The sequence below is a fragment of the Aspergillus eucalypticola genome (genome assembly GCF_003184535.1).
Source record: "Aspergillus eucalypticola CBS 122712 chromosome Unknown BO83scaffold_52, whole genome shotgun sequence".
Taxonomy (NCBI): Eukaryota; Fungi; Ascomycota; class Eurotiomycetes; order Eurotiales; family Aspergillaceae; genus Aspergillus; species Aspergillus eucalypticola.
Window position 1 is genome coordinate 18,769 of NW_020290326.1, and position 24,970 is coordinate 43,738.

At 49.4% G+C, this 24,970-nt stretch overlaps 9 protein-coding genes across 9 annotated transcripts; 4 read left to right on the top strand and 5 right to left on the bottom strand.

Moving 5' to 3' along the window:
• Positions 1 to 673: 673 nt before the first annotated feature.
• On the top strand, positions 674 to 1,317 carry BO83DRAFT_432825 (uncharacterized protein; the record flags this gene model as incomplete). The annotated part of the gene is made up of 2 exons (XM_025535646.1): positions 674 to 1,022; positions 1,070 to 1,317. 2 exons carry the CDS (start codon positions 674 to 676, stop codon positions 1,315 to 1,317), a joined length of 597 nt encoding a protein of 198 aa, XP_025381914.1.
• Positions 1,318 to 1,473: 156 nt separating this feature from the next.
• BO83DRAFT_432826 (uncharacterized protein) lies at positions 1,474 to 2,129 on the top strand (the record flags this gene model as incomplete). Its single annotated transcript, XM_025535647.1, has 2 exons — positions 1,474 to 1,585; positions 1,648 to 2,129. 2 exons carry the CDS (start codon positions 1,474 to 1,476, stop codon positions 2,127 to 2,129), a joined length of 594 nt encoding a protein of 197 aa, XP_025381915.1.
• A 399-nt stretch (positions 2,130 to 2,528) lies between these two features.
• On the bottom strand, positions 2,529 to 4,893 carry BO83DRAFT_373388 (uncharacterized protein). The gene is made up of 2 exons (XM_025530037.1): positions 4,231 to 4,893; positions 2,529 to 4,182 (listed from the first exon to the last, which is right to left on the bottom strand). The coding sequence occupies exons 1-2, from the start codon at positions 4,874 to 4,876 to the stop codon at positions 2,651 to 2,653; spliced, it is 2,178 nt and encodes a 725-aa protein (XP_025381916.1). The 5' UTR covers positions 4,877 to 4,893; the 3' UTR covers positions 2,529 to 2,650.
• A 4,594-nt stretch (positions 4,894 to 9,487) lies between these two features.
• Positions 9,488 to 10,799, bottom strand: BO83DRAFT_460462 (uncharacterized protein; the record flags this gene model as incomplete). Its single annotated transcript, XM_025537208.1, has 2 exons — positions 9,488 to 10,110; positions 10,166 to 10,799. 2 exons carry the CDS (start codon positions 10,797 to 10,799, stop codon positions 9,488 to 9,490), a joined length of 1,257 nt encoding a protein of 418 aa, XP_025381917.1.
• Positions 10,800 to 11,265: 466 nt separating this feature from the next.
• On the top strand, positions 11,266 to 13,414 carry BO83DRAFT_404243 (Hsp70 family protein; the record flags this gene model as incomplete). The annotated part of the gene is made up of 9 exons (XM_025533693.1): positions 11,266 to 11,329; positions 11,397 to 11,902; positions 11,999 to 12,055; positions 12,123 to 12,192; positions 12,249 to 12,523; positions 12,579 to 12,682; positions 12,736 to 12,913; positions 12,982 to 13,111; positions 13,197 to 13,414. 9 exons carry the CDS (start codon positions 11,266 to 11,268, stop codon positions 13,412 to 13,414), a joined length of 1,602 nt encoding a protein of 533 aa, XP_025381918.1.
• Positions 13,415 to 15,156: 1,742 nt separating this feature from the next.
• BO83DRAFT_421932 (carbohydrate esterase family 5 protein) lies at positions 15,157 to 16,294 on the top strand. The gene is made up of 3 exons (XM_025535014.1): positions 15,157 to 15,569; positions 15,632 to 15,822; positions 15,911 to 16,294. The coding sequence occupies exons 1-3, from the start codon at positions 15,257 to 15,259 to the stop codon at positions 16,265 to 16,267; spliced, it is 861 nt and encodes a 286-aa protein (XP_025381919.1). The 5' UTR covers positions 15,157 to 15,256; the 3' UTR covers positions 16,268 to 16,294.
• A 149-nt stretch (positions 16,295 to 16,443) lies between these two features.
• Positions 16,444 to 18,244, bottom strand: BO83DRAFT_350474 (FAD-binding oxidoreductase). Its single transcript, XM_025528905.1, has 5 exons — positions 17,901 to 18,244; positions 17,743 to 17,846; positions 17,342 to 17,687; positions 17,033 to 17,271; positions 16,444 to 16,958 (listed from the first exon to the last, which is right to left on the bottom strand). The coding sequence occupies exons 1-5, from the start codon at positions 18,189 to 18,191 to the stop codon at positions 16,454 to 16,456; spliced, it is 1,485 nt and encodes a 494-aa protein (XP_025381920.1). The 5' UTR covers positions 18,192 to 18,244; the 3' UTR covers positions 16,444 to 16,453.
• A 496-nt stretch (positions 18,245 to 18,740) lies between these two features.
• On the bottom strand, positions 18,741 to 20,237 carry BO83DRAFT_412876 (uncharacterized protein; the record flags this gene model as incomplete). Its single annotated transcript, XM_025534447.1, has 8 exons — positions 18,741 to 19,096; positions 19,143 to 19,210; positions 19,265 to 19,339; positions 19,390 to 19,688; positions 19,745 to 19,815; positions 19,868 to 19,904; positions 19,965 to 19,984; positions 20,048 to 20,237. 8 exons carry the CDS (start codon positions 20,235 to 20,237, stop codon positions 18,741 to 18,743), a joined length of 1,116 nt encoding a protein of 371 aa, XP_025381921.1.
• A 1,826-nt stretch (positions 20,238 to 22,063) lies between these two features.
• BO83DRAFT_327045 (polyamine transporter) lies at positions 22,064 to 23,747 on the bottom strand (the record flags this gene model as incomplete). The annotated part of the gene is made up of 3 exons (XM_025528069.1): positions 22,064 to 22,787; positions 22,840 to 23,576; positions 23,634 to 23,747. 3 exons carry the CDS (start codon positions 23,745 to 23,747, stop codon positions 22,064 to 22,066), a joined length of 1,575 nt encoding a protein of 524 aa, XP_025381922.1.
• Positions 23,748 to 24,970: the final 1,223 nt, after the last annotated feature.

Below are 24,970 nucleotides of genomic sequence, written 5' to 3' on the forward strand. Positions count from 1 at the left end.
GCTTTGGAGGGCCTAGTCTTGGCATCTCTATACAAAAAATAAAACATACGAGAGGTAAGCATGCTGTAGCTCGTCATGATATGCATATGGCTCTTACGTCTGGTGATACTGGCATGGATGATGAGTTGATAAGCATCAACAGTGCCTGGATGCCAATGATTGATGCCCCTTTCACCAGGCATACATTTGAACACGTTGACCCGATCAGGAAAGGCTCCCGTTCTCGCGGTCGCTTACACCGCCTACTACTACAATTCGCGTATCTTGCAGAATACTCACCGCCTCTTGAAACCCATCATGCCTTTGGCAAAAGTCTTTGGCAAAGGTCGGGGTCAAAATTACAGGCAGCGTCAGGAATCAGCCTTAACAGCAGAGAATTCTTCATGAGTCATGACCAACAGGTTTGCCAATCTTCTGTTCGAGCAGTAAGCCTTCAATCCAAGATCTGCCTTACATACTACAGCTGCGGTCAGTTGTGGTCGCTTCTGAGCTAAGCATAGCCTTGCTGATAACAATCATGTTTTGACAACTCAGCCTCCTGGTATTCTTCTTTGAGGCTGATATATCAGTCCTCTTGCTGATATAGTATAATCAGCTTATTAGTAGTTCAAATATTCATACAAGCATATTTCACACCTCACTAAATTACCAGGCCTGACCTATTCACCAGAAGATGGCACTCTACATGCCAACCGTGTTGACAGGGGCAACCCTCGCCTTTCAACTCTTAGTTGCAGCCGCTGACAGCTTTTGCGGCCTGTCGGGTCAGGACTCCATTGCACGAGCGATCCTCGCACCGCTAGACTCGGCGTCCGGACTGCTTCTGGTGTTAGCCCTTCTCCACTACTTCAAGTTTATCCATAATGGTTTCCTCCATCTCCCGCGCTGGGCCCTGTTGCACACCACAGAAACTATGAGAGCAGTTCCGAATCTCGAGTTCCCAATCCGGACAGACTGGAGGCAGATTGAGAAGCCAACGAGGATAGCGCAGATACGGTGGAGGATGACTCTTAACGAGGTTTGTAACCCAGTCTTAGAGCAGACGAGGGTCTTGCGTGCTCACTTGTAGGGGTTGAGGAGCCGACTGACCACGTCGTCATTCCCAATACGAGCCTCTTCATTGTTCCGTATATGAGGGCTTGGGTTTCCCCGCGAGCCTCTGCTGCGAACCCGCCACAGCACGAGGTGTTGATGAGTCGGGAGAAGGCAGGCGAAGCAGCGGCTCAATCTTTCGCCCGGTTTCTAACCGTCGTAACCTGGAGCTCGATCATGTTTGCTATACACAATGTCGTCCTCCGCTTCTACATCGACAATTAAAAAATCCATTCTGCTCTCGCCTTTGCAGGCGTCGGGCGCCTCCTGCTCACAATCTTCCAAGCCTCAAGCATCTTCACATACTCGTGTCACTACAAGGGCGTCTGCACCTGGGCCTCACCGCCATTTCTTTCGCTCAGATCGATTCCAAGCCTGAACATGGGACCAGGCGAGACAAGATATATTTGCGGCACTGGTCCGCACGAGTCTCTGTCGTTGGGACTATCCAACCATAGCCTTTCACCGCCTACTGGTGGTTCTATGGAGCCCTGTTATCTCGTACATTGTCCCATGCCATCAATCCGGCGCCCCGATGTACTCGATGTTCCGCAGCCCGCCGCAAGAAGAATTTTGCGACGGGCGGGCGTCTTGAGGTCAGCATCTCTGAGCGGACATCCAGCGCCGTTCGAGACGTGTTCAACATCCAATTCGTTGATGTGCCCGAGGCCATTACACTACTCCTCCGGGGCCCGCTGATTCCTTCTTACGAGGAGAAGATCCTGTTTGGCGGCTTGACTGCTTTGCCTGCTTTTGTTGGAATCGCGGAGCCCGTTGTTGTTTGGGTGTTAGAGGCGGGCTCCTTTCCCAAAGCCTTATACCTGCTAGAGCAGGCTGTCGTTACGCTGTTCCGGTATTACGATTTCTGTGGTAGTTCCATCAATACCGAGATTGGACCTAGTGTGCTGATGCCGGGACCGCAGGGGGTGGATCCTGAGGTTGGGAGCCCAGGACCTAGTACTAATCTGCAGTCTTCGCGCCATCTGATCCATGGAGAGGAGACTGAACAGGACTTAGGTGTCCGTGAATTGGAATAGGCATCAGGCAAAATCGCATCTTGATACTTGGTTTCCCTGGCGATTAGCCTAACCATGTTCTTTTCAGTACTGCAAATAACGTTTCGAAGCCAGGGAAGACGTGTCTCTATCGAGGGGCAATGAGAGGCCTGGCCAAGATAACTTTTCCTAGACTTATGTAGTTCTGCTTCCAGCTTATTCATGAAGTTCAGTACCATATCAAAAGACTTTTCCGGATTTTTCTTGTACATCCCATAGAATTGTTGGCCTGCTTCAGGTCGTGTCTGTTCCGTCCTGGCCATTTTAGCGAACACTAGCAGCCTCGCTAGATAGCTGGCTATGTACAGTATCAGGGAAAGAGAGAATGATTTTGATGTTAGAGATTTTGTCAGAGCTGTATAAAATAGTACTATTGGCGCTATCTAGTTAAATTTCTAACGTGAGTAAGGGAACCAGAAAGGTGTAGAGGAACATGCGAAGTAAACAAAGATAAGTGAGCTATGCGACGCAAGGCGAACAAAGCAGACCAAACAAAGGAACTTTCACATGGTTCGAATATAATATTGCCCATTTTCCTCGTTCATCTCAACATGCCACTTCTCTCGAAATTTCGGCCTGCTCTGACTTTCGACCCACTGCCCCCCGGCCGGACTATTCCGCGCCAGCTCAAACAAATTCGGCAGCTCTGTAAAATCCGTCACCAAGCGACCTCTCACCTGCAAGAGGATATATCCCAAAAAGATGATACTTATCACAAAGACAATAGCCAAAATAATATAGAAGGCTCGTTGCCAGTCGCTGGTTCGTCCGGATGCATAGCCTGCTGATTGAAGAGACGCGTTGAACACCTGCACGGCGGGAGTGGATAGAGACGACCCATTACTACTATAATTCCAATATGGGATATAGGGGGAGTCTTGACTTCCGAGGAGAAGAGTGGTGCCAGCGAGCACGATTAGGCCTTCGCTGACGGATGGGAGGGTCGGATCGAGGGAGGAGGTGTTGGTGGATGGATTAAATGATGGGATTGATTCCATAAGGAGACGTTCGACGCTAGCGTTATCACCCATGAGCCCACTTCCGAGACTGACACTATCAGCCCAGTCCCAGGCGACTTGTTTCCAGTTCAAGTCGTAGGTGGATTCCGAGGTGTCCGGGTGGATACGGCTGTATTGGAGGGTGTCGGTGGGGTCTTCGCAGTGGGAGGTGAGTTTACCACCGGAGGATTCGACTTGGTAGCGAGTAGAACAGCGGCCGGAGAGTTTACTGCGAAGGCTGCAGAGGACGTAGGGTGGGTTGTGGGCGGTGGGGGCGGCGCCGAGCAGGTAGATGGAGGGGGAACCGTCGATTTTGGAGTTGATGATGGTATTGTAGGGTTGGGGGTAGATAGGGAAGACGGGGGCCGGGTGGTGGTCGGAGAAGCCGAAGAGGGAGTCGACGGCGGTGCGGTTGGTGGTGTTGTAGGTCGGGCCTTCTGTGTACCAGTTGGAGATATCTAAGGTGCTGTTGGTATGCCATTGGGAGTAGATGAGGGGAGCGAGTTCGTCACTGGACATGCCGGTACAGAGGACATTGACAGCGGGTGAAGGCACCGATGCGGAGAGAATGTATTTGCCTTCGCCCGACAGGTCGGACGGTTGTTGGATGTCGTTGGCAGGGTTGCGGGCCGCGGAGAAGATGCCCCCGTGAGGGTAGGCGGCCGTGATGTTGTTGACCATGCGCCCGTATTGCAAAGAGAGTTGAGTCATGTTGTCAGTCTCGATCCAGCTGCCCTGGACAGTGGTGTTGTCATATAGGAGAGAGTTGGGCTGCGGGCGATCCGTCAGTACGGAGGATGTGGCGTTGCCGTCTGCGAGGAGCTCCGCCCAATCTTGGAGGTATTGGTAGAAGTCGTTGTATGCGCGGCCGGCCATCTCCATGTTGAAGCAGGTAGTGTTAAAATGCCCGGGATCGATGGCGGAGGTCATGGGGCTTTGACATTTGTTTTCGAGGTACTTTGGATCGGCGTATTGGGTGGAGACGTTGCCTTGGAGGAGCCGATATTGGACGGGGCCCATGACTAGATTAGGCGATACTAGATGGTCGTTAGCAACGATGTTCTGCTCGAGGGGAGAAAGACAACCTAAGGCTTCAGCGGCCGTGGTGTACAGCATGGCACTTAAGGCTACGGTGAGTGTCAGGGTTCCGAGGGCTGTCCAGCCAAGGTAGCGCAGCGTTTCCAACTGCATCAGCAGCGATCCAGGCTGCGTGATCCAGGTGCGCAGGGTTATTTCTGCAATGCTCACCCCGTCGGATCCATGCGCGAGAGCACGGCGGCTCAACAGCTGCCCTAGGAAGGCGACACAGATGGTGACAAAAGACAACTCGATGGTTTTGGCAAACAGAGCACTGAGCAAAGAGGCAGTGGAGGCAGTAAGGCTGCCGTTAGATCCGATAAGTCCGCCATAAAAAGGTTTGATGCAGGCAATGACAAAGAAGATGCCAGAAAGGATGGTACTGTAGACAGCCAACACAATAAGCGTGACAAAGACCACGGAGCATCGACGCTTGGGTTTCGTGGTGGGTACAGGCACGTCGTCGGGTTGATCGTTATCCTCGACAGGTTTTTGGGGCGTGCTGGCCAGACTGCTGCGCGATGAATCACGGTAGGCGCCGGTATCTTGTAAACAAATATTGCTTCGATCGCCGCTATCAACATTTTCAATTGACCCTGTGTCCGAAGGATTCCGAGCGGGCAGGAGACGAAGTTGATCCGAAAACTCGGCCATGGTTAGCGGAGATCAGATGGGAGCGGTTGGGGGACTTCATTTTTTTGGGGGGAGGAGTTGAGAGAAGGGCGAAAGGCCAACTGGTTTTAAAGGGGCCGTACATGCGATACGAGAAGGTATCATTGTCTATTGGCCCGGCGATACTGCATGGATTTAGCGCTTTGGGGCTCTTTTACAACTATTCTTATGTGTTGGGGGTCTGTTCGAGGACTGTGGGTGTGGCGCAGCAATAATGGGTTGAATCCATGCCATGTGATGAATGGACCTGAAGTTAAGCCGGCATAGGGAAAATACATTGAACCTTTTGTTGAGGCGAGCACCTAAATAGCTACTAATACAACTCACTCTTTTGTTGCGATTTTCGCGTTCGTTCGCTTGCTTTTCTGTTGTTTCGTTGCTTTGCTAGTAATTCCGCGCCTAAACACCTTTGTATGCTACAATTGCAAAGGTCAGCAACTGCATCTCACACGCAAGGCTGAATGAAGTCACGTGATATATGACTGCCTGGTGGAGTAATTCACAGCCTCAATGCCTACCCTTCAACCTTCTGGTAAAGCATTTTTCCTTGTGTCAATGATTTATCACGCACCAATCACCACTGTGGATTTTGGATTAGCCAACTGATTTGACTCACTATTCTCCGAAAGCACAAAACTTAGAGTAGAAGAAACCGAACCATTCCCTGTATAATGTAGAAGATATACTTTCTTGGCATCTATATTATTTCCTTAAACGGAATCATGATCACTATAGTACGTGCATCCCGGTATTGCTGGCAGCCTTGCAGTAACACACCGGAATATTTCAGCCCCAATCAATCTCCGTTTGTCCGATACGACTGGCTAACCAGACAGCCAATCATGCTTCTGTCACCATTAGAAGAAAACCTAATGCTACCACTTTGCAATAATAAGATCCACCAATTGTTCCCTTCATATAAAGCACATGCATTATGGGGAGGCTCTAGAGCCACACCAGTTAGCAAACCCACGCCTGCCTGCTACACCGCCTTCTAGTGTAGATCTAGATTACTTTGAAATAAGACTACTATTATTTGTTGAAACATTGCCACCTTACCTTGTGGGCTACGAGCGCATAAGAGATATCTCTTATGCCGTACGTGGTGGTTTCAACATTATGGATTACTGATAATATACCTGAAAGAAATCATTAGAGACATTAGGATCTTAATACAGAATACTATTCTACTTCAAAATGAAGTACATCAACTCCGTACAGTAGAACTATAAAAGCAGAAGAAAATAAACGCTTTTATATTTAAACACAGAATAGAGAAGTAATGTCAGGATAGAAGATAATCCGACATTGTCAAAAATATGTGAATACAACTCAAGTGAGCTATATAAACTAGATCAAAGCCTTCGCATTCCTTCTTTTATACAGCACCTGCAGTGTCATTGGTCTTAATTGTTTATTAAAAGATATGTGCAGCCTCACGAATCAGACGGCCGGATTGAAGAGAGGCATCCGGAATTTTAGGATTGATCGATACTTTAGATGGGCAGGATGGAGGAAGGATAACAGCAACGGAAATGGCACACTGGCAAAAGGAAACCTAGACAGCTTGGCAGCATGATGTACTCAGTCCAGGGAGAAGTAGGAGGATCGTGCGAAATAACCACGATACGCGTGGCCTGGGTCACCTCAAAGGGTTCTGTTCGACGCAGACTCTGCGTCGGATTGAGCGGCATTTCTGGTACGAAGGAAGAAGGGGGCAGTGCATCAGGCTAAAACCCAAGGCGCAATTGCGGGTGGGACTGAGATAAAGCGAAACGGCGGCGATGATAGGAGGCGATGAGTGCAAGATAGTACATTTACCAGGGATTCGTATATGGTCATCTACCATGCTACTAAAATGACCAGCGTATGGCTTTAATGCGGCCAATAGTCGGGTGCCACCTAGTAAGAACGGAGTGAGCGGACGGGGGATGTGAGTGCGCTGTAGGTGGGAAGAACAAGGGGATGGCCAGGCGAGATTCACCTTTGGGCGCACGACCTCCGCACAGACCGTCTCAGCTGCATGTTGAATCCCACAATGAATTATAGGGCTGGCCTATAAGCAATGTTGAATTCCATAGTTACAGAGTACTCCGTACAGTTATCACACAAAGGTATTTGAAACACCATCCCCGCCTCCTGATTTTTTTGCCGGTCGCGAGATCTTACTAAAACCTGAAGATACTCTCAGACATACTAAAATGCTACCTAATACTTCTTGTAGGCCTTATCAAAAGGAGGAAGAATTCATGTCGTCATCAGTTCTGTAAATAAGATCAAGAAGTAAAATATAATATAACAGTTATGCCAAGTGAAGTAGATCCTATCACATATATAATAAACAATATAAAGAGATAGGAGGTATTTCAGAAAACAAGATTAGATAATTATAGTATTATTATTATTATTACTTCTTATGATTCTTTTATACTGATTCTATTTTGATTGTATATATTTTATATAATATATATCTTATCAGGACTTGAGTAAGTATCAGTATTATAACAGATTTCTAGCTGGTATTAGAAATAGGATCTTATAGATATAATTAAGTTGATTAATTAAATATTTACATCATTTTATTCTTGCTCTGGTAGCAGGAGTATCTTTCTTATCTCTGGATAAGCTGGTTCTTCTGTTTTATAATTCTACTATGTTCTGCTTGCATATTTCCAGTTGTTTACTACTCTAATAGAACCATTCAAACCAACCCTTTCTCTGCTCCATAAGCTTCATTCCTGCTTTACCGATATCTAGTTATTCTGCAGCCAGTTCGGTAATCTGACTGTAATTGATGGGTTGACCTGAAAAGTTGATACGTGACTGACGGAGTAAAATAATGGGCGAAATACAGTCAACGGAGCTACTTTTACGGTCTAGCCGATCTGCGCTCAACCACGTGATGGGCGTATGACCTGTGCTTACAGCGAGTTACTGACAACTACCTTCTCGCGTGTTGTGAACAAAGTGTAAACATCTATATCGGCATGTGGGATATCCATAATCAAGCTGGACTTCCGGCCCAAGAGTCTGGCCTTCACTTCGTCTCTGTGCAAAGATCGACAATATTGCTAAGGTTGCACAAAGTCAGGCATTTCGTTTGTGTCATGTGAGGCACCGAAAACTGGCTCATCTCCGACGAGGTAGAGTAGCATCATCAGCCTTTGCTGCAGATTTGGCTTTTTCTCTTCTCATGATTGCTACAGGGCTCGAATCAGAAAGCTTTCAGACTCTGAAACACACTTGCAGTGATGACGGCACGCTGGAAAGTTTACTATCAATATCCGAACACTGTTCTCACGATAGGGGTAACATCCCACAACCCACAATGTAACCCTAGTGTCATCAGGAAAGGAACAACGATACACATCATGTCATTACGATCAGGCGACGGTCTCGTTTGTGATGGAAGTAACCTGCGTGGGTTGATTTCTTGATGCCACAAGCCGAAAGATCAAGCTGTCCGAAGAAGCAAACGCCGAAGCCGCGGAAACGGAAAGGGGCCGGATGATCGACCTGTCAACAGTGGACGTCAGCATGGCGTTACGCGTCTCGGGAAAGTCTGGACCAGCAGCTTATCGTCAAAAAGTCTTCTCCACGGAGTAATTTCACCTAGCACCGGGGCTTTCAGTCGCGGAAGTCGGACCTAGTCAGCGACCATTTCCCATTGGCCTTCTGACCGCGAGAAGCAGCACCCAAGTGCTATTCACAAGGTAGTACGGGAATCAAACCAAAGGTTTACGCCACCATTCAGGCTACAGTGTGAGAGATACGAGGTTCACCGACTCCTACGTGCCCTGAGAGGCTAAGCCAGATCATATCGCAGAAGTGGTGGCAGTTTTAAGGCGCTCGTATTCAAAGGCAAGAGGCAGTGTAGTGCAAGCTGTCCGGAAATGAACGGGAGTTCCGGTAACGTACAGGGATGAAGCAGAGCTTGTTTCAAGGCCAGGCCCATCCATCCTGAAATCGTCCACAGAGTCAAGATTTGTCTCTCCCATGTGTTGGGCAGCAATCTGCGCAATCCCGACAAGTGAATCATTTCAGAGTGAAGTGGATTTTAGGCACACTGAACCATGGCATAACGGAGCAAGTTACACAGTGATACAGATGATCTGTTCGATGGATCAGCGAGGAAATGGCTGGGCATTGCTACTCCTCGTCCTATCATTTTTGCCCCTCCCGACATACCCAAGTCATCTGTTGCATGAGAAACCTTGGTTGGCGATAAACTTAGTAGGCCTTACGAGGCTGGGTGGTATGGCGATACTGGACTGATTCTCCCGCTCAACCTCCAGACGAGGCATTCGGGCGGGATTAAAATTATGGGTCAAATCGCCTCACTGTCCATTTATTGGAGTGCTGGATTGAGAAGAAGGGTGGGGGTGGGAGTGAAATGAAGACTGGAGAAGAGTGAGGAGAAGAGTAATCGCCTTCTGTTTATGAAACTACCTATCACTAAAAATCTACTAACCAAACAGGCGAGGCAAAAGGGAGGTGGGGGGTTAGTAATCATATTCATAAAAATGATGAAACAAATTTGAAGAAAGCAAAGGTAACACACGCAGACATACAACGAACAGAAAATTTAGCCTTTCAGCTACTTGCCGTGTTCACGTAGACTCGGTCCTCCACGAATTTGGTAGGTTGTTGGTTCGTGGGCTTTTGCTTTTTGGTACCATCCGTTGCTCCATCATGATTTCCCACGATAACAATAGCCTTGTGAGCAATGGAGGAGACGGAAGTGTAGCCCGATCCTGCATCTTTAGGCTCACTATGAGTGTATACGATGGCCGGTCGTACAACAAGCAGTATTTTACGTCCATCCAAATCGGCCTCGTTTGCAGGATCAGTCTCGTCCCAAAGCACCATGTAGGGGCTACCGCACTTGTACAATGATCCCAGCTGTGGCAATTGCTCCATGCGGAACTGACCACCGACACGCGTTTCGCCGTCACACATTAGACGTAGGGCCATTTCAAAAATCTTGACCAGATCTGTCCGCCGGGATAGCGCCTCCTCGGGACTCAAGGGCTCCCTGAGTAGCAGGCAGATTGGCCTACTGCCCAGAAGCTCATCAGCCAGGGGAGGCGCACGAGCCTTGAGGCGCTTGACATTCTCTTGTCCAAAATCCAGGTCACCTGGCGCTTGACTCGCAGTTACTGAGTTGGCTAGTCGATGCGTTTGTTGTTTCCAGAGCGTTGCAAAATTTGGATTCGCTGGACACATTTCAGTTAGTGGATTGGTGAAGTCGTGGGCCAGAGAACTACTCACTTTCGAAGAATCGGTCGTAGAGGTACTGGAGTTTTGTGGCGAAGCTTTCGTCTCCATTCTGATCGGTGGACCCGGTCTTCCCATCAAGGTACTGGAATGAGTTGGGAAGAACCTTTGTTGCAATGGCTTTGTTGATTAAGGTCTCCAAGAATCTCCCTCCAGGTGCTATCAGAGGTGGTAGAAGCCTTTGGAGAGTAGGCCAATCATCCTGGATACAGTACCCATCCAGGGCGTCAATGACGAGCTTCATGTCACTTTTGGAAATTGTTCCAATATCTTCCATTGCCCAATCGTAGACCCACTGAAGAATTAATCGGAACATATCTTCGTAATTAGTCGAAACGTCGGTCAGCTCACATTCCCATCCTCGGCTTCCCGACATGAGGAGACGATTCATGCCTCGAACCCTCTGAAGGTATTTTTCCTTCGTTAGGAAAACCCTTGAGTACTCTGGATAGGGTGTGTCATTCTCTTTCCGTGCCCTCCTGACGTTGGATTTGAGCGTCTTGTCTTTATTTCCACGCCGTTGAGAAGGTCCGGGTGAAGGTGTTCTCTGAGCAGGAGCCTCAAGGGTTGGGGTTGAAGGCCGCGCTTCCGGCTTCTTTTTGGGATTGGATCGCTTAGCACCAGCCATTGTGTTGCTGTTGTGGCGAAAGGGCGATTGAATATATTGAACTGGAAAAGAGATGATGTGTCAAATATTGAGCAAGAGAAAATGATGGAGAAGGCAGATTGAAGAGAAAGGATCCGAAGGCGGACAAAAGCAGGACGGATTGCTTTGTTTGAGAGGGCTGAAAGATGACACCGACAGGCATCCGTTCTTCCCATCCCCCCTCCCTTTCGTATTCTATTCCTTTTAGGGTTCATTGGCTGATTGTCATCCGAGCCAGCAAGAACAAAGCATGCTGGGACTTCTTTTCATCAGTGTCTCCCATGGCTTCTTTTCTTCCTACCCTTCTCCTCACACTGCCAGTGGATGCCGGTCTTCTTTGTTCGTTGCACCCAACGTTCATCATCGCTCTACCAAGATCCAACCCAGAATTCCCTTTTCGCCTATTTCAGATATAGCTTTCTACATAATACCAAGCATTGCATACGCTATGGAACCCCCTCTAGGTCAACGAAAGATAATCGTTGGAATCGATTTTGGAACGGAAAAAACTTGTAAGTCTAGGCTTCAGCAACCGTCCCCAATGAGTAGCCCAGTTAACGCATCACGCATGACATGTAGGTGTATCGCATGCTCTTTGGAACAGCATCCAGAAAGAACCGCCCCCTATCTTTTCCTTGACCATCAACGACCGAATCGTCTTCTCGTCATGTCTGGCGCTTGGCCAGGACGAAAGGATATTGTGGGGTCAAGAAGCCTACGATGGCCAGCAAGGAACCGTATATAAATGGCTCAAGATATTTCTGTACGATCCGGACCACCCAATTCTACAAGAGCCAAATGCACCACAGTTGCCAGAGGGTGTCTTGCCCGAGGAACTCGTCACTGTGTACCTTCGTCAACTCTACGACGCAATCACTGAGAAGACCCGCACACTGTATCCCAATTGCGATGAAGGGACTGACTATTGGTTTGGTTGGCCAGCCACCTGGTCCAATGAGAGCCAACAGAAAATGATGAGAGCGGTGCAAGACGCAGGATATGGTAACGGTCCAGATCGCTTTTTCTTCGTGACAGAGGCCGAGGCGGTCGCATTGTTTTTCACGTACCATGAGCATTATAGAAAGGTTAGTGCGAGACCCGGGGTAGTTTTTTATCTTTTTCTTTTCTTTTTTTTCCTCTCTCCTTTGCAGCCCCCGAGTAGTCTATCAGTTGACTAACAGTCGTTGAAGCTGGGCGATGGTTGTATTCTGATATGTGATATCGGAGGAGGGACAACAGTAAGTGCCTGAACTTCATGAGTGCCTTGATAATCTTCCATGCGTTACTAATCTGTCATCCTGGAAGGACGTCGTTACGATGCAAATACAGAACAGCAGCATAAATCCTACCTACGAACTGCTGAGTAGATCCTCCGGTATAGTTCATGAAACCTGTTTGACAAATCTTTATGCGGATGCTAACATTCTACAGGCAACGACTGTGGGTTAGCGGCTATGGATGCTGCACTGCGCGGGTACGTCAGGAGTCTCCCCGGAGTACCATCCCAACGGCTTTTGGACAAAATAGGCGATTTGAAAAGAGGATTCAATGGGGATGAAGTTCGTCCGATAGTTCTTCCTGCATCGGGCCAACGCACCGCTCTCCCAAAACATATCAAGGGATGCTTGAATCCAACTATCGAAAAGATTCTCAGTTTGATCCTGGAAAACATTGATGCATCACGCCAAATGCAACGGCCAATTTCGGTAAGCTCTACCCTGTTCACTACAAATTAGTTAGGCTGACAGATACTCCAACTAGCATGTCCTCCTTGCTGGCGGTGGCGGCATGATGCCGTATCTCAGGAGTCATATAGGAGTAAAATTAGAGGGAATTGCTGAGGTGCTGTATCTTATCGAATACGCGTACGTCTATGCTGTTCCCTGTAGGAAGCGGTTTGGGGCTGACTCTTCCATAGGCCGATATCTGTTGCGTGGGGAGCGACTCTCCGAGGTGCTCTGGGTAGGGCTATTCCCCGCCTACAGTTTGACAGGAGCTACGGCCTCGAAGCTACCTCTGAGGCCATTGTTCATGAGGAAGGACTGGACAGGCGCATTTTGAGGAAGACGTCCATACCTTATTGGATTGTACGGAAGGTGCGTACTGGCGTGGCTCCAGCTCCCTAAACTCAGGCTGAACTGACACTTCCACAAACCGTCTGCAGGGCCAGGAATACGCGATAGATCATGAAGAGAGTCACATTTTCAACATCTTTCACCGCGCCGGCGATCCCGCGACGACCATAATCAATCTTGTCGAGCATCCCGGGAAGTGTCCATCTCCCGACGACGGAAGTAAGTTCCCTGGATTACTCCTATGCAGGTGTCTGAAGACTCCAACTTTTTCGCGCGCATCTAGCTCACATTGCAAATGAAATAGTAACATTGGTGCCCAAAGGTGTCTTCGAATTTTGCCTCCAGTTGCAAGATCGCGATAGCATATTGCGCACAGGTGATGAGTGCAGCATTAAGGTGCAGATCGCCTGGACCTTGAGATACTCGAAACAGCAGGCGGAAGTGGAGCTCGTTGCTAGTGTGAAGGATGCAGAACTTGGTCGAAAGGTTGGGATCCTGGACGGACATAGATTGGTACATTGAAGTTTCTTCTATTAAATCCCCGTTCCCTCTTGCTAGCTTTCATGAGTTTCAATCTGGAAGTATTGAACTTCCTCCGATCTTCATTCCTTATGTTCACATTTCGGGTCATTTCATTCTTTTCAGCCTTAACTCTTTTGTTTACATATTTCGGGTAATTACTTCTTTTTTTCTTTTTTGGCAAGACTGTTAGCGTGCCCATAGGCTGCCTGTGGACCTCATACATCTATCCCGCTCAGTCACAGTGTACTTTGCATTTCGGCATACAAAATTTCTTTTCGGTCCCTGAGAAATAAAAACGTTCTAGCCTCATCATCGCAAAAACACACATGAAAACACAATAATATTCACCGTAGATGAAAGACCTTCAAACAACATATTAAGACAAACGACCATCCCTCCTGCTCCTTCAGTCAATCTACCTAGTAATAGTTCAAAAATATACCTTCAGCCCGTCCGTGTACATCATGGTGACCAAACTATACCGCAACGAGACACGTCCACGATAAATCACAGCCTATCTACAACACCCCTTTGAAGCAACCATACGAAACCATCATTTCATCTCTCAGGATCTAGACTACAAGGACCTTCTGGACTAGTATATATGATGGATCACCTGGCCCCGCTGCACTCTAACCCTGACAGTATCTTGTGCCCGACACTGACGGGTAAACATTCCACAGCCAATATTCAACCAGCACACCCGCCAATAATCATCCGTGAGCATTCATCCGACTCAGCCGGCTAGCCTCGTAAGCCGAGGCAATATAGGAAGTAAGTTAGTGTGCCTTGATCTGATGATCGGGTTCGTTTGTTTCAGAAGGAAAGGGAAGGGAATGGTTCAGTTGACCGAGGCCGAAGTTTATCCATTTCCGTACCACCAGACAATTTTCGAACCGCATAGCAGCAGCAGGAACATCATAACTAACACTATCATTAATTCTCTCTTCTCATTGTTGTTGCTTCTACCCTCTCAATTCCATCGTTATACAGAGAATCAATTCTAAGAGAAACAGAACACCTATCCCGACATAGACCAACCCCGTAATTTCGAAAGCCAAGAAAAGACTCAAAAATGGGCAGCCCTAAAAGCCATCCGCGAACCCGCACTAGACTAAAATATTAACCCGCGCGGCGCCCGCCCGGACGCAGATTGATTACCACCCCAGCAAATCAATCTATCGGCGACAGACCCTGGTTTGCCCGGTGCTTGACTGATGCCTAGCCTCACCAGCCTGACTTACCACCAAGAATGGTCGACACATAACGGTTCCCGCATATGATACCGCAGAATTTGTCGCAGGATGAGACTGACTCACTACCGGCTCAGCCAACCATGAGATACAATTCGGGGTTTTCTGGGAGAAATTCTGGAAAGACTAGAATTAGTGGGGTTTAAGCTGTGACTCCTGATTCCTGTTCCTGTTCTGTTCCTTGTCCCTAGTTTAACCTTAGTAGACTTTGTTATACTCTATACTAGACTAAATTAGATTTCGGAGTAGAACAGATACCCATGAACCCGGAAGAAACAGCCCTGGTATGGTGAAACCGAAAGACTCCACACGGGGGTGATCAGTCGATCCAGTTCAATCTGGCATTCCCTAACGGACCCAAAAAATGATCAATCTTTGGTAAATAACTAATTTCGCAGACAATACCACTGCCATGTATATAAACCAGCTTCAAGTCCAAAATTCTCCTATCCAGCAAGTGCAGTGCACCGCCATCTCATCCCATCCTCCCTCCCTTCCTCATCCACCCAGTCAGTCACTCTTTGAGCAGCGCTCCATACATTCTTTATACATACACCCCCCAATCATTTATATACATCAACAAACCAAAATGAAATCCTTCATCACCCTCTCCCTCCTCGCTACAGCCCTAGGCGCCCCCACTTCCACCCTCCAGGCCCGTCAATTCGACCTCTCCTCCCTAACCTCCGGCTCCGCAGCCAGCTCTTCCTCCGGCTCGATTGGAAGTACCGGCACTGTATCAGAATCGACCACCGCATCCAGCGGCCTCAGCGCTCTGGCCTCGCTGTTCCCGTCATCATCCACTTCCAGCACTACGGGCAGTACCAGCGGTACTAGCGACAGTAGCAGCAGCAGTGATGGCCTAAGCAGCCTGCTGAGCATGTTCTCCAGCAGTGGTAGCGGTATGATGCCCCCCCCTCCCCAAGAGTAATGAGTACATACAGTAAGCTAATGAAAAGAAAAGGCTCATCCACCGAGAACGGCGTGACCCAACACAGCGGCAGCTGCAAGGAACTCACCTTCATTTTCGCCCGCGGCACCACCGAGATCGGGAACATGGGAACCGTCGTCGGTCCGGAGGTCGCTAGCGAATTGGCCACCTTGACTGGGAATCAGGTCACCGTGCAGGGTGTGAATTACCCTGCTGATTGGGAGGTGAGTCCCATCCCATCTCCATTTCTTCCCTTCTCTTCAATAATACATAGAGAAGAAGAGAAAGTTTATGATAACGATGACGGTATAGGGCAACGCCTCCCTCGGCTCCTCGGGCGGTCCTACCATGGCCTCATACGTGAAGGAAGCGCTGCAGGAGTGCCCCAACACCAAGGTCGTGTTGGGTGGATACTCGCAGGGTGCGATGGTGGTGCATTACGCCGCGAACGAGCTCAGCGCGGACCAGTTGTCTGGTGCGGTGTTGTTCGGTGATCCGTTGAAGATGGAGAGCGTGGGTAAGTTGTCGAGCAGTAAGGTCAAGGAGTTCTGTGCTACTGGGGATCCCGTCTGTGAGAATGGTTTCAATGTCATGGCGCATTTGAGTTATGGCAGTGATGCTAAGGAGGCAGCGGAGTTTTTGGTCCAGGCTGCGGGGATTTCTTCTTAGATAAATTTCTGGATTTGGGGTCGGGGTTGTTGGAATGGTATTATTACTTGTGTTGGATAGGGAAGGGTTCTGTTTGTGGTTGGGATGGTTGGGTATGGATATGGATCTGAAGGTGGATTAGTATAGTATCTAGAAATAGTACTATATACAGACATATACTATCTATCTATCTATTTATAAACACATCTAGAAAATCTTGTATCCACCCGGCATCAACACCTGCCACACACTGTCAGGATCATACTTCTGGGCAATCGTCTGCAACTTGGCCAGGTTCTCCTGTCCATATCCATCGAAGATATCCTGGAACCACGCCGCATCACCCATGTAGTTGAAGCTGTCATACAGGCCCGCCTCCTGCGTGGCATTGTTGATCTTGTAGGTGGTTTCGACCACCCACTCGCCAACAATCTCATCATACTCGGATCCAATCCATTCAACGACCTCAGCGTAGCACAGGTACACCTGGTCCTTATCCAGACCAAGAGCATTTCCACCACGGGACTCGGAGGCCTCGAGCCACGAGGCACCAATAGGCTGCCAGTCGAGCTCGATGATGGAGATATTGGCGGTGGGGATCTTCGCGTACAGAGAGGGCAGCTGGGCAGCGAAGGTGCTGTTGATGATGCTGATACCGCGGTAGAGGTCATCGTAGGTGGTTGCCTTGATGGTACCGGCGACGAATATGTCACTGCAATGTTTATTAGTATAAATGTAGCTAATAAGGTAGTTGGAATAAAGCGTGGAGGCGGATGTGGCGCGTACTTAATATGCGGTGTAACCAGCGCACCCGTCTCAGCCGCAAACTCCGCCAAGGTCTTGAATCCTAGGGTGCTGCTCACGGCCGGAATGTCGGTGAACGGCTTGAAGATCTCCGGGTAGCTCTCCGTGGCGCTGTCGTAGAACATAATCACCGATCCGACGCTTGTGTTGCCCTCCGGCACGACGGCGGGGACGATGTGAGTCTTGGGGTCGGAGATGTTGGCGGCATAGGTGGCGGATGCCTGTATACCATGTTAGCATGTATCCTCTCCACTGTAACAAGAACAGTAGGAATAAGGGGAGAGAGAATACCTCCAAAAAGCGATCAATATACTCTGCGGAAACAGTGTAAGTTCCAGCCCAGACCTGAGTCGACGGGATAGTCTCCATGTCGAAGCGAGTCACCAGACCAAAGTTGCTGCTTCCACCCTTCAGCGCCCAGAAGAGATCGCTGTGGCTGGTGGCGTTGGCCTGGACGATGGTGCCGTTCGCAAGCACGACCTCGTAGTTGATGACGGTGTCACAGCCGAATCCGACCTGGTTGCCGTAGAAGTTAATGCCGCCGGCGAGCAGCAGGCCGGGGACACCGACGGGGCCGAGACGGCCTCCGGCTACGGCGAGGTCGTATGTTTCAAGGTAGTCGTAGACATCGGCCCATCTGTTGTCATTAGATCATATGCAATGTGGTTGGTTGTAAGGAGAAGAAATAATACCTGTAAGCCGGGCCAACCGAGACAACGGACTGATCATCGGACAGTTCAAGGGTCGTCAGGTTGGACATGACGATGAGGACACCCTTGTCGATGTTGTTCGATCCCTGTAATTCTATGAGCACTGCACATATTTTAGATCCGAATGTATGGTGACATACCCTGATTCCCATATGTCCACCACCACGCACAGCAAACTGCGCCTCAGCCTTTACCAGCGCCTTGACACCCTGGCTCAATTCCTCAGCCGACTGGGGCCGGAACACACATCCAGGCGACATGATCTCGGTGTTGGACCAGAAGTTCTGCGCCTCATACTGGTAAACAGTGGAGCTGGGCGCAAACACTGCGCTGGACAGGGACTTGTTGAGGGTCTTACAGCCAGCCGAGGTGGCCGTGGCGGCAACCGTAGTGGCCGCCGCCGTCAAAGGGAGAAGGGAGGCGATGCGCATGGTGTATGCTACTTGACAATGGCACTGCGGAGAGAAGGAAACCAAAAGGAAGGGGAAGAGGGAGCTTTAACTGCGGCCCAGCCGGTGTGGAGAGCTAGCTAGGCTGGTAGCTGACGTGCCTGGCGGTAGTGGTGGTGGTGGAGATGCACCGGACAGCAGACTAGAAGCCCTTGGCAACGGGAGCCGGATAGCCGAGGAAGGAAGGATTATTAGAAGAACATGCCGTGCAGAATGGGGAGAGGGAGGGGATGGCTGGCCGGCTCCGGGGAGGAACTGGAATTGGCGGTTCCTGACTGGAATCTGAGAGCTTCGTCTCGGGCAAACTCCCGAGAGCAGACTAGTTGAGAGGGTAGTGGAGACATTAGTGGTGGTTTAGTGAGGGTTAGTGAGGCTTTAGTCCGCAACACTAGGAGAACTTTTCCACCGATGCTCCCGATAATCATTCCAGACCAGGCCAGATCGGATGAGAGAATTTCCTGTTCACATTATGGATTTTTAACGGTCGCATTATGTCTATAACTCGTGTATACAAAGGAAACTAGAAAGAAATTATGCTCCAGCATGTCTGGTGTCGACCACGTTGAACTCCACTGTGCGGAGGATCCCGTCTTCCCCTTCACACGCTTTGGCTGGAAGGATGTGCTCCTCGCTTGCATTATCGGCGCCACCTTGCAATCGCGTCGAGTATTGCTGACTGTTGTTATTGAAGTCGGGCTGGTCGCGCGGAATCGAATTCAATGGATGGCCATACTTGCGTGATCCTGATTGGCCGTATGCGTAGGACGACAGGCCCAGCAGCTTGGGGAAGTATCGTCGCACAAACGGGCGCATGGCTGTCATGCAGCCACCGGTGATACCCAAGTTTAATTCAACGGTGCACCATAAGAGGGCGTTGGTTGTGGCCCCTGATCTGTTAGCTGTGTTGGTAGGGTAGGTGGGTGAGCGACATACAGGTTAGGTCGGTGCTATTCATTAGAACGTATAGACTTGCCAGTCGGATGCAACTCACGATGCCGACCCTGTCATTGTCAGATCCCAAATCCTGCTAGAGTAAATTCCTCATCGCGACTTACGAGCAGCCCATGGCCAGCATAGACCCGACAGCGACCTTTTGTCGCGCCGGCATCTGCAATCGCCGTAACCACGGACTATCCCTCGTCAGCATCTATATTATAAACCCCATGATGAGATGACGTACATCGGCACCAACACCGTCGCAAAATCCGTGAAAATGCCCAGTCCCGCATTGGCAAAATAAAACACCGGCCTGTTCATGCAGTTCGCCGGCAAGGTCAAGTCCCACGCTGCCGCGATCGGCGTACAGCTAAACACATTGGCCAGCACACTGGCCACATTGTAGCCCACCGCGATGAAAACGATCGACCACACGGCTAATCGAAAGCCATGACTGGGGAAGATGCGCAGATAGAATATGCAGACGGAGACTTTGGTGAACCCTGTCCCGGCGCAGTAGATGATGGCCGCGACGACGTTGAACTATAGGTAGGGTAAGCTTCATCAGGACCAGTCATCAGACAAACAAGGAAGAATACCTTAAGAAACCAAGGGGTCAGATGATCCAAGGGCACGTCCCACATATGCTTGCCCAAGCCAAAATCGAGCACTGTTGGTCAGCGGGGCCCGATACCGTTCATGGCTATCGATGGATCACTTACTCTTCAGAGTGACTCCGGTCATAACCGTCGAGAAGATCTGCTATGGGGTCAGCTACGTGTATCTAGTACACTGGGCCAAAAATCAGATCATCCATACCGCTGCGAAGATCATCAAGTCTAGTGTTCAGTTAGCTTTAATGTTTGCAAACTTCGCCCTGCGCACCCCTCTGTCGTACTTACAGTCATCCCAGGATACACTGCGCACAACAACCACACGCGTCCAGGTGCGTACTATCAGCGCTATCAGCGCCATGGGAAGAAACACACAATTCACCACAACGAACTTGGCGCCGCAGTAGGGCGGATCGATAAAGTTGGAAACCTGGCCAGGAGGCGGCTCCATGGCCGGGATGATGGTGCTATTCGCCATATTGCAAAGCAGAGCTACTCATGGTAGCGCAGCAATAGCAGTAATAATAGCAGCAGCAGCAGCAGCAAAAGCAACAGCCCAGATCACTCCGGGGCCAGGACGGCGAGGGGAGCGGCTCAAATAACCCCAACAGCTAGACTCAGAATAGCACGGGCTTAATTTGGTGGAGATACTGATTACTATATGTAGGGTGACATTGCATTAGGGAGCTGAACTGAGCTGACCTCAAATCTGGGACGCGGTTTGAAGGTGCATTATCCCCGAACGACGGACGGAAACCTTAAAGTCTTGGGCAGGGCGATTGGCGGGTGTCTGGATTCGGTTTGACTTTTGGAGTCTGGCAGTCGCGCAATCCGGACGGAGAGAGTCGGAAAGGTGGAGGAGAAGAGGGGGAGAAGTTGTCTAGAGCAGGAAACAAGATTTGATCATCATTGAAGGAATGGCTTCGATGCAGGGAATGATGATTCCAGTGCTGTTTAGTGTCCACATCCATCATCGAAAAGAAGCAATCATCATGCCTGTCTGGGAATGGCGGATGATCAGAATGGCGCGGAGCAACGTCTTAAACGAGTATAGTTAGCTGAATTGATCAGTTCCATTTAGGTTCCATTATTTCCATTTAGAGTGATTGAGTATCTAGTTACTGCGGGATTGTGTGCGATCGGAATTTCATGACGCTCAGGCCCTCCAGGCACACGCTGGGCATCGTGCTTCATTCTATCCACTTCCTCGTGGATACTCCATACACACAGGTTAACACTTGCAGGGCCAGGTTCACCATGGCACTACTTGCTAGACTGGCAGTAGCATGTTCCCTCGGGGTGGAGTCGACCAGATAACCGAGGCGAGTAACCAGAGTGATCGTCCATGATAGATAGGGGTTGGTTTGCCCCTAGCTGTACTACTCCCTCGCCACCTCTTCCGAAAGACACAGAATATAACAGAACACATTATTATTATTATTCTTCTTCTTCTTATTGTTTGACACCAGTCATTATGACAAGGAAGCAACTTGACAGACCCAGACCCATGGGTCTGGCACCCATCATCTCGGCAACCGAGCCAATGCTGGGCAGGGTTTTATTGCCATCTGCCCCATCGAATACGAGACAAGTGCCCCGAACTAGCCAACAACTCAGTATAGCCCACGATTTATTTAGCTAGACCAATTCGATAGATATATTAATTGAAATTACAAAGCTGACTTCCTCGAATCATCATGATGATTATCTACTGAGGCAAAAGTGCCACACGCACTAAACACTAGTTCCGCACCAACCAAGCAGTCAAGTGGATCGTTTTCGGTTCCTCGGTTGTACAAAAAAATTTAACACTTATCCCTGAGTGATCCCTCTGGGGCGCACATGGATTGATTATCACCCTTCCCCTGCTGTTCCTGAAGAATTGATGTCAAATAGTGCGGGTTCAAATCTGTAGGATCAAAGATGGGGGGGAAATTGAACTTACATGGGCGATAGCTTCATATTTATTTGAACTGGGAAAATGATCGCCCCTGTGGAGAGACTACTGGCACTAATATAATAGACTTTGAAAGCACGGAAAAGAAATCTGGTCCGGAAATGATAGTTCCCCAACTAGATAACCTCCACTAAACCGAACCCTACAAGTGTCTCTTCTGGATGACATTTCCGCGGCGATATCCGGTCTACCCTATCTACCCAGACCAGAGATACGGAGTGGACACTCGGCGGAGTGACTTCTGCGTCATCATCTTATTTCCAAATGCCGTAGTCTAATCACTATCTAGTATCTACTAAGCGAAGGACAAGATCATTATTAATAGCATCAACTACCGAGAAATGAATCTAAGACACTCCCACAAACCGTTTCATGGGCCCATACCGCCCCGTCACCTCGCGTAGGCCAGCGCCCCAAAGAAACAACGGCACCGCCAGCAATATACTCGCCCCTTGAATCGCTGTCATTTCTCCAAACACCTTCGCGGCGCCCTGTTTTGCGATCCAGTCCGCCGCATACAGCGACAACAACATTCCTATCGTATTCCGAATCACAAAAATAATCACCAGTGCTTCGCCCGTGATCTGAAGCAGAGAATCGCCAAAATCGTTAGCATATTTATGTTTATGGTCATGTTCATGTTCTCCCGCCAACCACGCACCATCCAACGCCACCATGCAAGGGGGTAAACTCACCGGCTTATAACAATCCAACGAATACGTGACCGCCACATTAGAAATAGCTGCCACTCCAAACGCCTGCATGGCGTATCCTACTGCCGCCCCAGCCCAGTGTGTCTGATTCGCTACGCACAGTCCGAAGATGAGGATCCCCGCGGGTCCGATCGTGCCGGGGATGATGATGGCGGGGAGTCGGTACTCTGGGAGTCGTTGGCCCCCGCGTCGTCGGGTATAATATGTGGAGAGGATGTCGATGAGACGCCCACCCAGGTAAAAGGCTAGCAGGGCGCCGATGAAGCCGGAGAGGGAGAGGAGACCGATACTGCCTGCGGGCCAGTTGTAGGGCGGGGCTGTGAAAGTGCGGGATGCGGTGAGTTGGACGACGATGTTCCTATTCTCATTAGCTTGGGTTTGGGGAAGAGATCATAGGGGATGGGGCTTACCATCCTACTGAGATTCCGATGGTGAAGGAAGACCATAGGAGTTGAGGGTACATCGCGTTACGGAGAATGTCCCATACCGTTTGGAGGAACGATGCATCCGGGTTGTATCCTCGTGTGACAGAAAGCCAATCCCAGTATTTCGCCTTCTGGGAAGTGGCATGTCGCCTGAGATAGGTTGTTTCGCGAACCGTGAAAATGGTGACCACGAAGACAGCTCCAACTGCTATAGCGAGGAAGTAACACATCCACCGCCAATTCTCGTCCTGTACCAGGTATGCGTTAATGAGAGGACCGAGGAAAAGCCCACCGGTCAGAGCGAGATGAAAAATCATCAGATAGTGGCCGCGTTCGTGGGGAGCAACCATGTCGCTGACCACGGCTGGAACAGTAGCATCGGCTGCGGCTGCGGCGAAACCGGAGAGGATGCGTGAGGCAAGCAGCTCGCCGTAGCTCGTCGCGCGAGATGACCAGACATTCATCATGGACAGGAAGAGCATGGAGATGAGGTAGACGGGACGTTTTCCGATGACGCGCATCAGTGGAACCCAGAAGATGTTGCCGACGCCGAAGAGGAAGACATTGAAGCAGACGAGCTGGCCGGCTTGGGTCTGGGAGACGTGGAATTCGGCGATGATGGCCTTGGTGGCGACGGTGAAGTTGCTGCTGTTGACATTGGCGAGGAAGGTGTAGAAGCAGATGGTCAGGTAAGTGGTGAGTTTGGCAGCGGTGGACCAGTTCTGAGATGTTAGCAAGTACACAGAGTTCGGCATAGCAGAAGGCGATCACGATCGTACCTGGGAATCATTAGGGGCGGGAGTCATGGTTTCTTTTTCATTGGAGGGATCCGGGAGGCCATGTTCCTCCGCGGCGTGGTCGATATGGCCAAAGCTGGCTTTGTCGTCTTCCATGGTGGTGATGGTAGAAGGGCAAAGGAAATAGGGGAAGGGAGTACTTCACTGTAGCGCTGTAATAGCTGGCATAGGACCGGCAATTATGTAGGTCATCATCACAGGGTAGATCCTGCGGAGTAACTTGGATCCTTTGGAAGACCCGGTGTCGGGATATCCGAGAAGCTCTCGAACCTGCTGTAGCCCCAAGACCAACAAAACAACAGAATCCCCCCCCGGACTGACTTCGCTTGGGTCCCAGTTACCCCGCCTTTTGCTACCCCGGAATGAGCGAGCTTGGCCTCTTGGCTCGTCTCTGCAGTTCTCTCTCGGATGACCCGAGAGGATGGTGAACGAAGCTAGGGTTTACCGCGTTTCGCAATTAGACTGACTGGCCACGACAATCTCGGGATTTGCATGACACGAACTGGGATTCTAGCAGGTGGCGTGAAATCCTTGAGGGACATCATCAATCTGGGCAACCTTAGACTGACATCCTATCATATTTCAGTGGTGAGTCAGGACTATTTGAGAGTACTAAATCACGATCTAGTATCAGATTGGACAAGTTACTCAATTACCGATCGGGGGAAATGCTGTTACCCTCAATGGCCTGCCCGGATGTTAGACTGAACGCCGTCTCATTTATCCCTCAGGCATACATAAGGCATCAAGGCCACCATGGTACACCTAAGATACTTTATTTACGCTAAAAATGTTCTCAGGGAATATTTTAAGTCTAGCCTCTGTCTATGCCGCCGTTTATGATATAGTGTATTTGCTATAAGTGCTACAAGATTATTGTTCAAGGAAGGCCGAATAGCACAACACAACATGTAGATGCTAGTACCTCGGCTGCACCGCCAAATATATCGGAATTGTCCAGATGAGTATCATCGAAATAGAAATATATTCAAGACATCAAACATGATTAGGTATTTCTGTGATTGCGTAGTCCTGGTAATTACTACTGGACTTCTGTCGCGCTCACCTCGCGTGATAGAGTAAAATGAAATAGAGTAAATATGAAATTTATGTTGTTGATCACAATGTTTCCCCTCCAGTTACTAGCCCCGAGAGTGCTGAAAAGTTCGTCTCCTGTACCTACACAGGTGGCCAAAGCGGATGTGAAAAAGCAATCTTTGACTAGCTGCGACGGCATTCATTTACTTCGATATGTATGAGCTTTCGGTTGTCATCCCACGGTGGTATCAAGTAAATCAAGTTAATGTATTAACAACTAA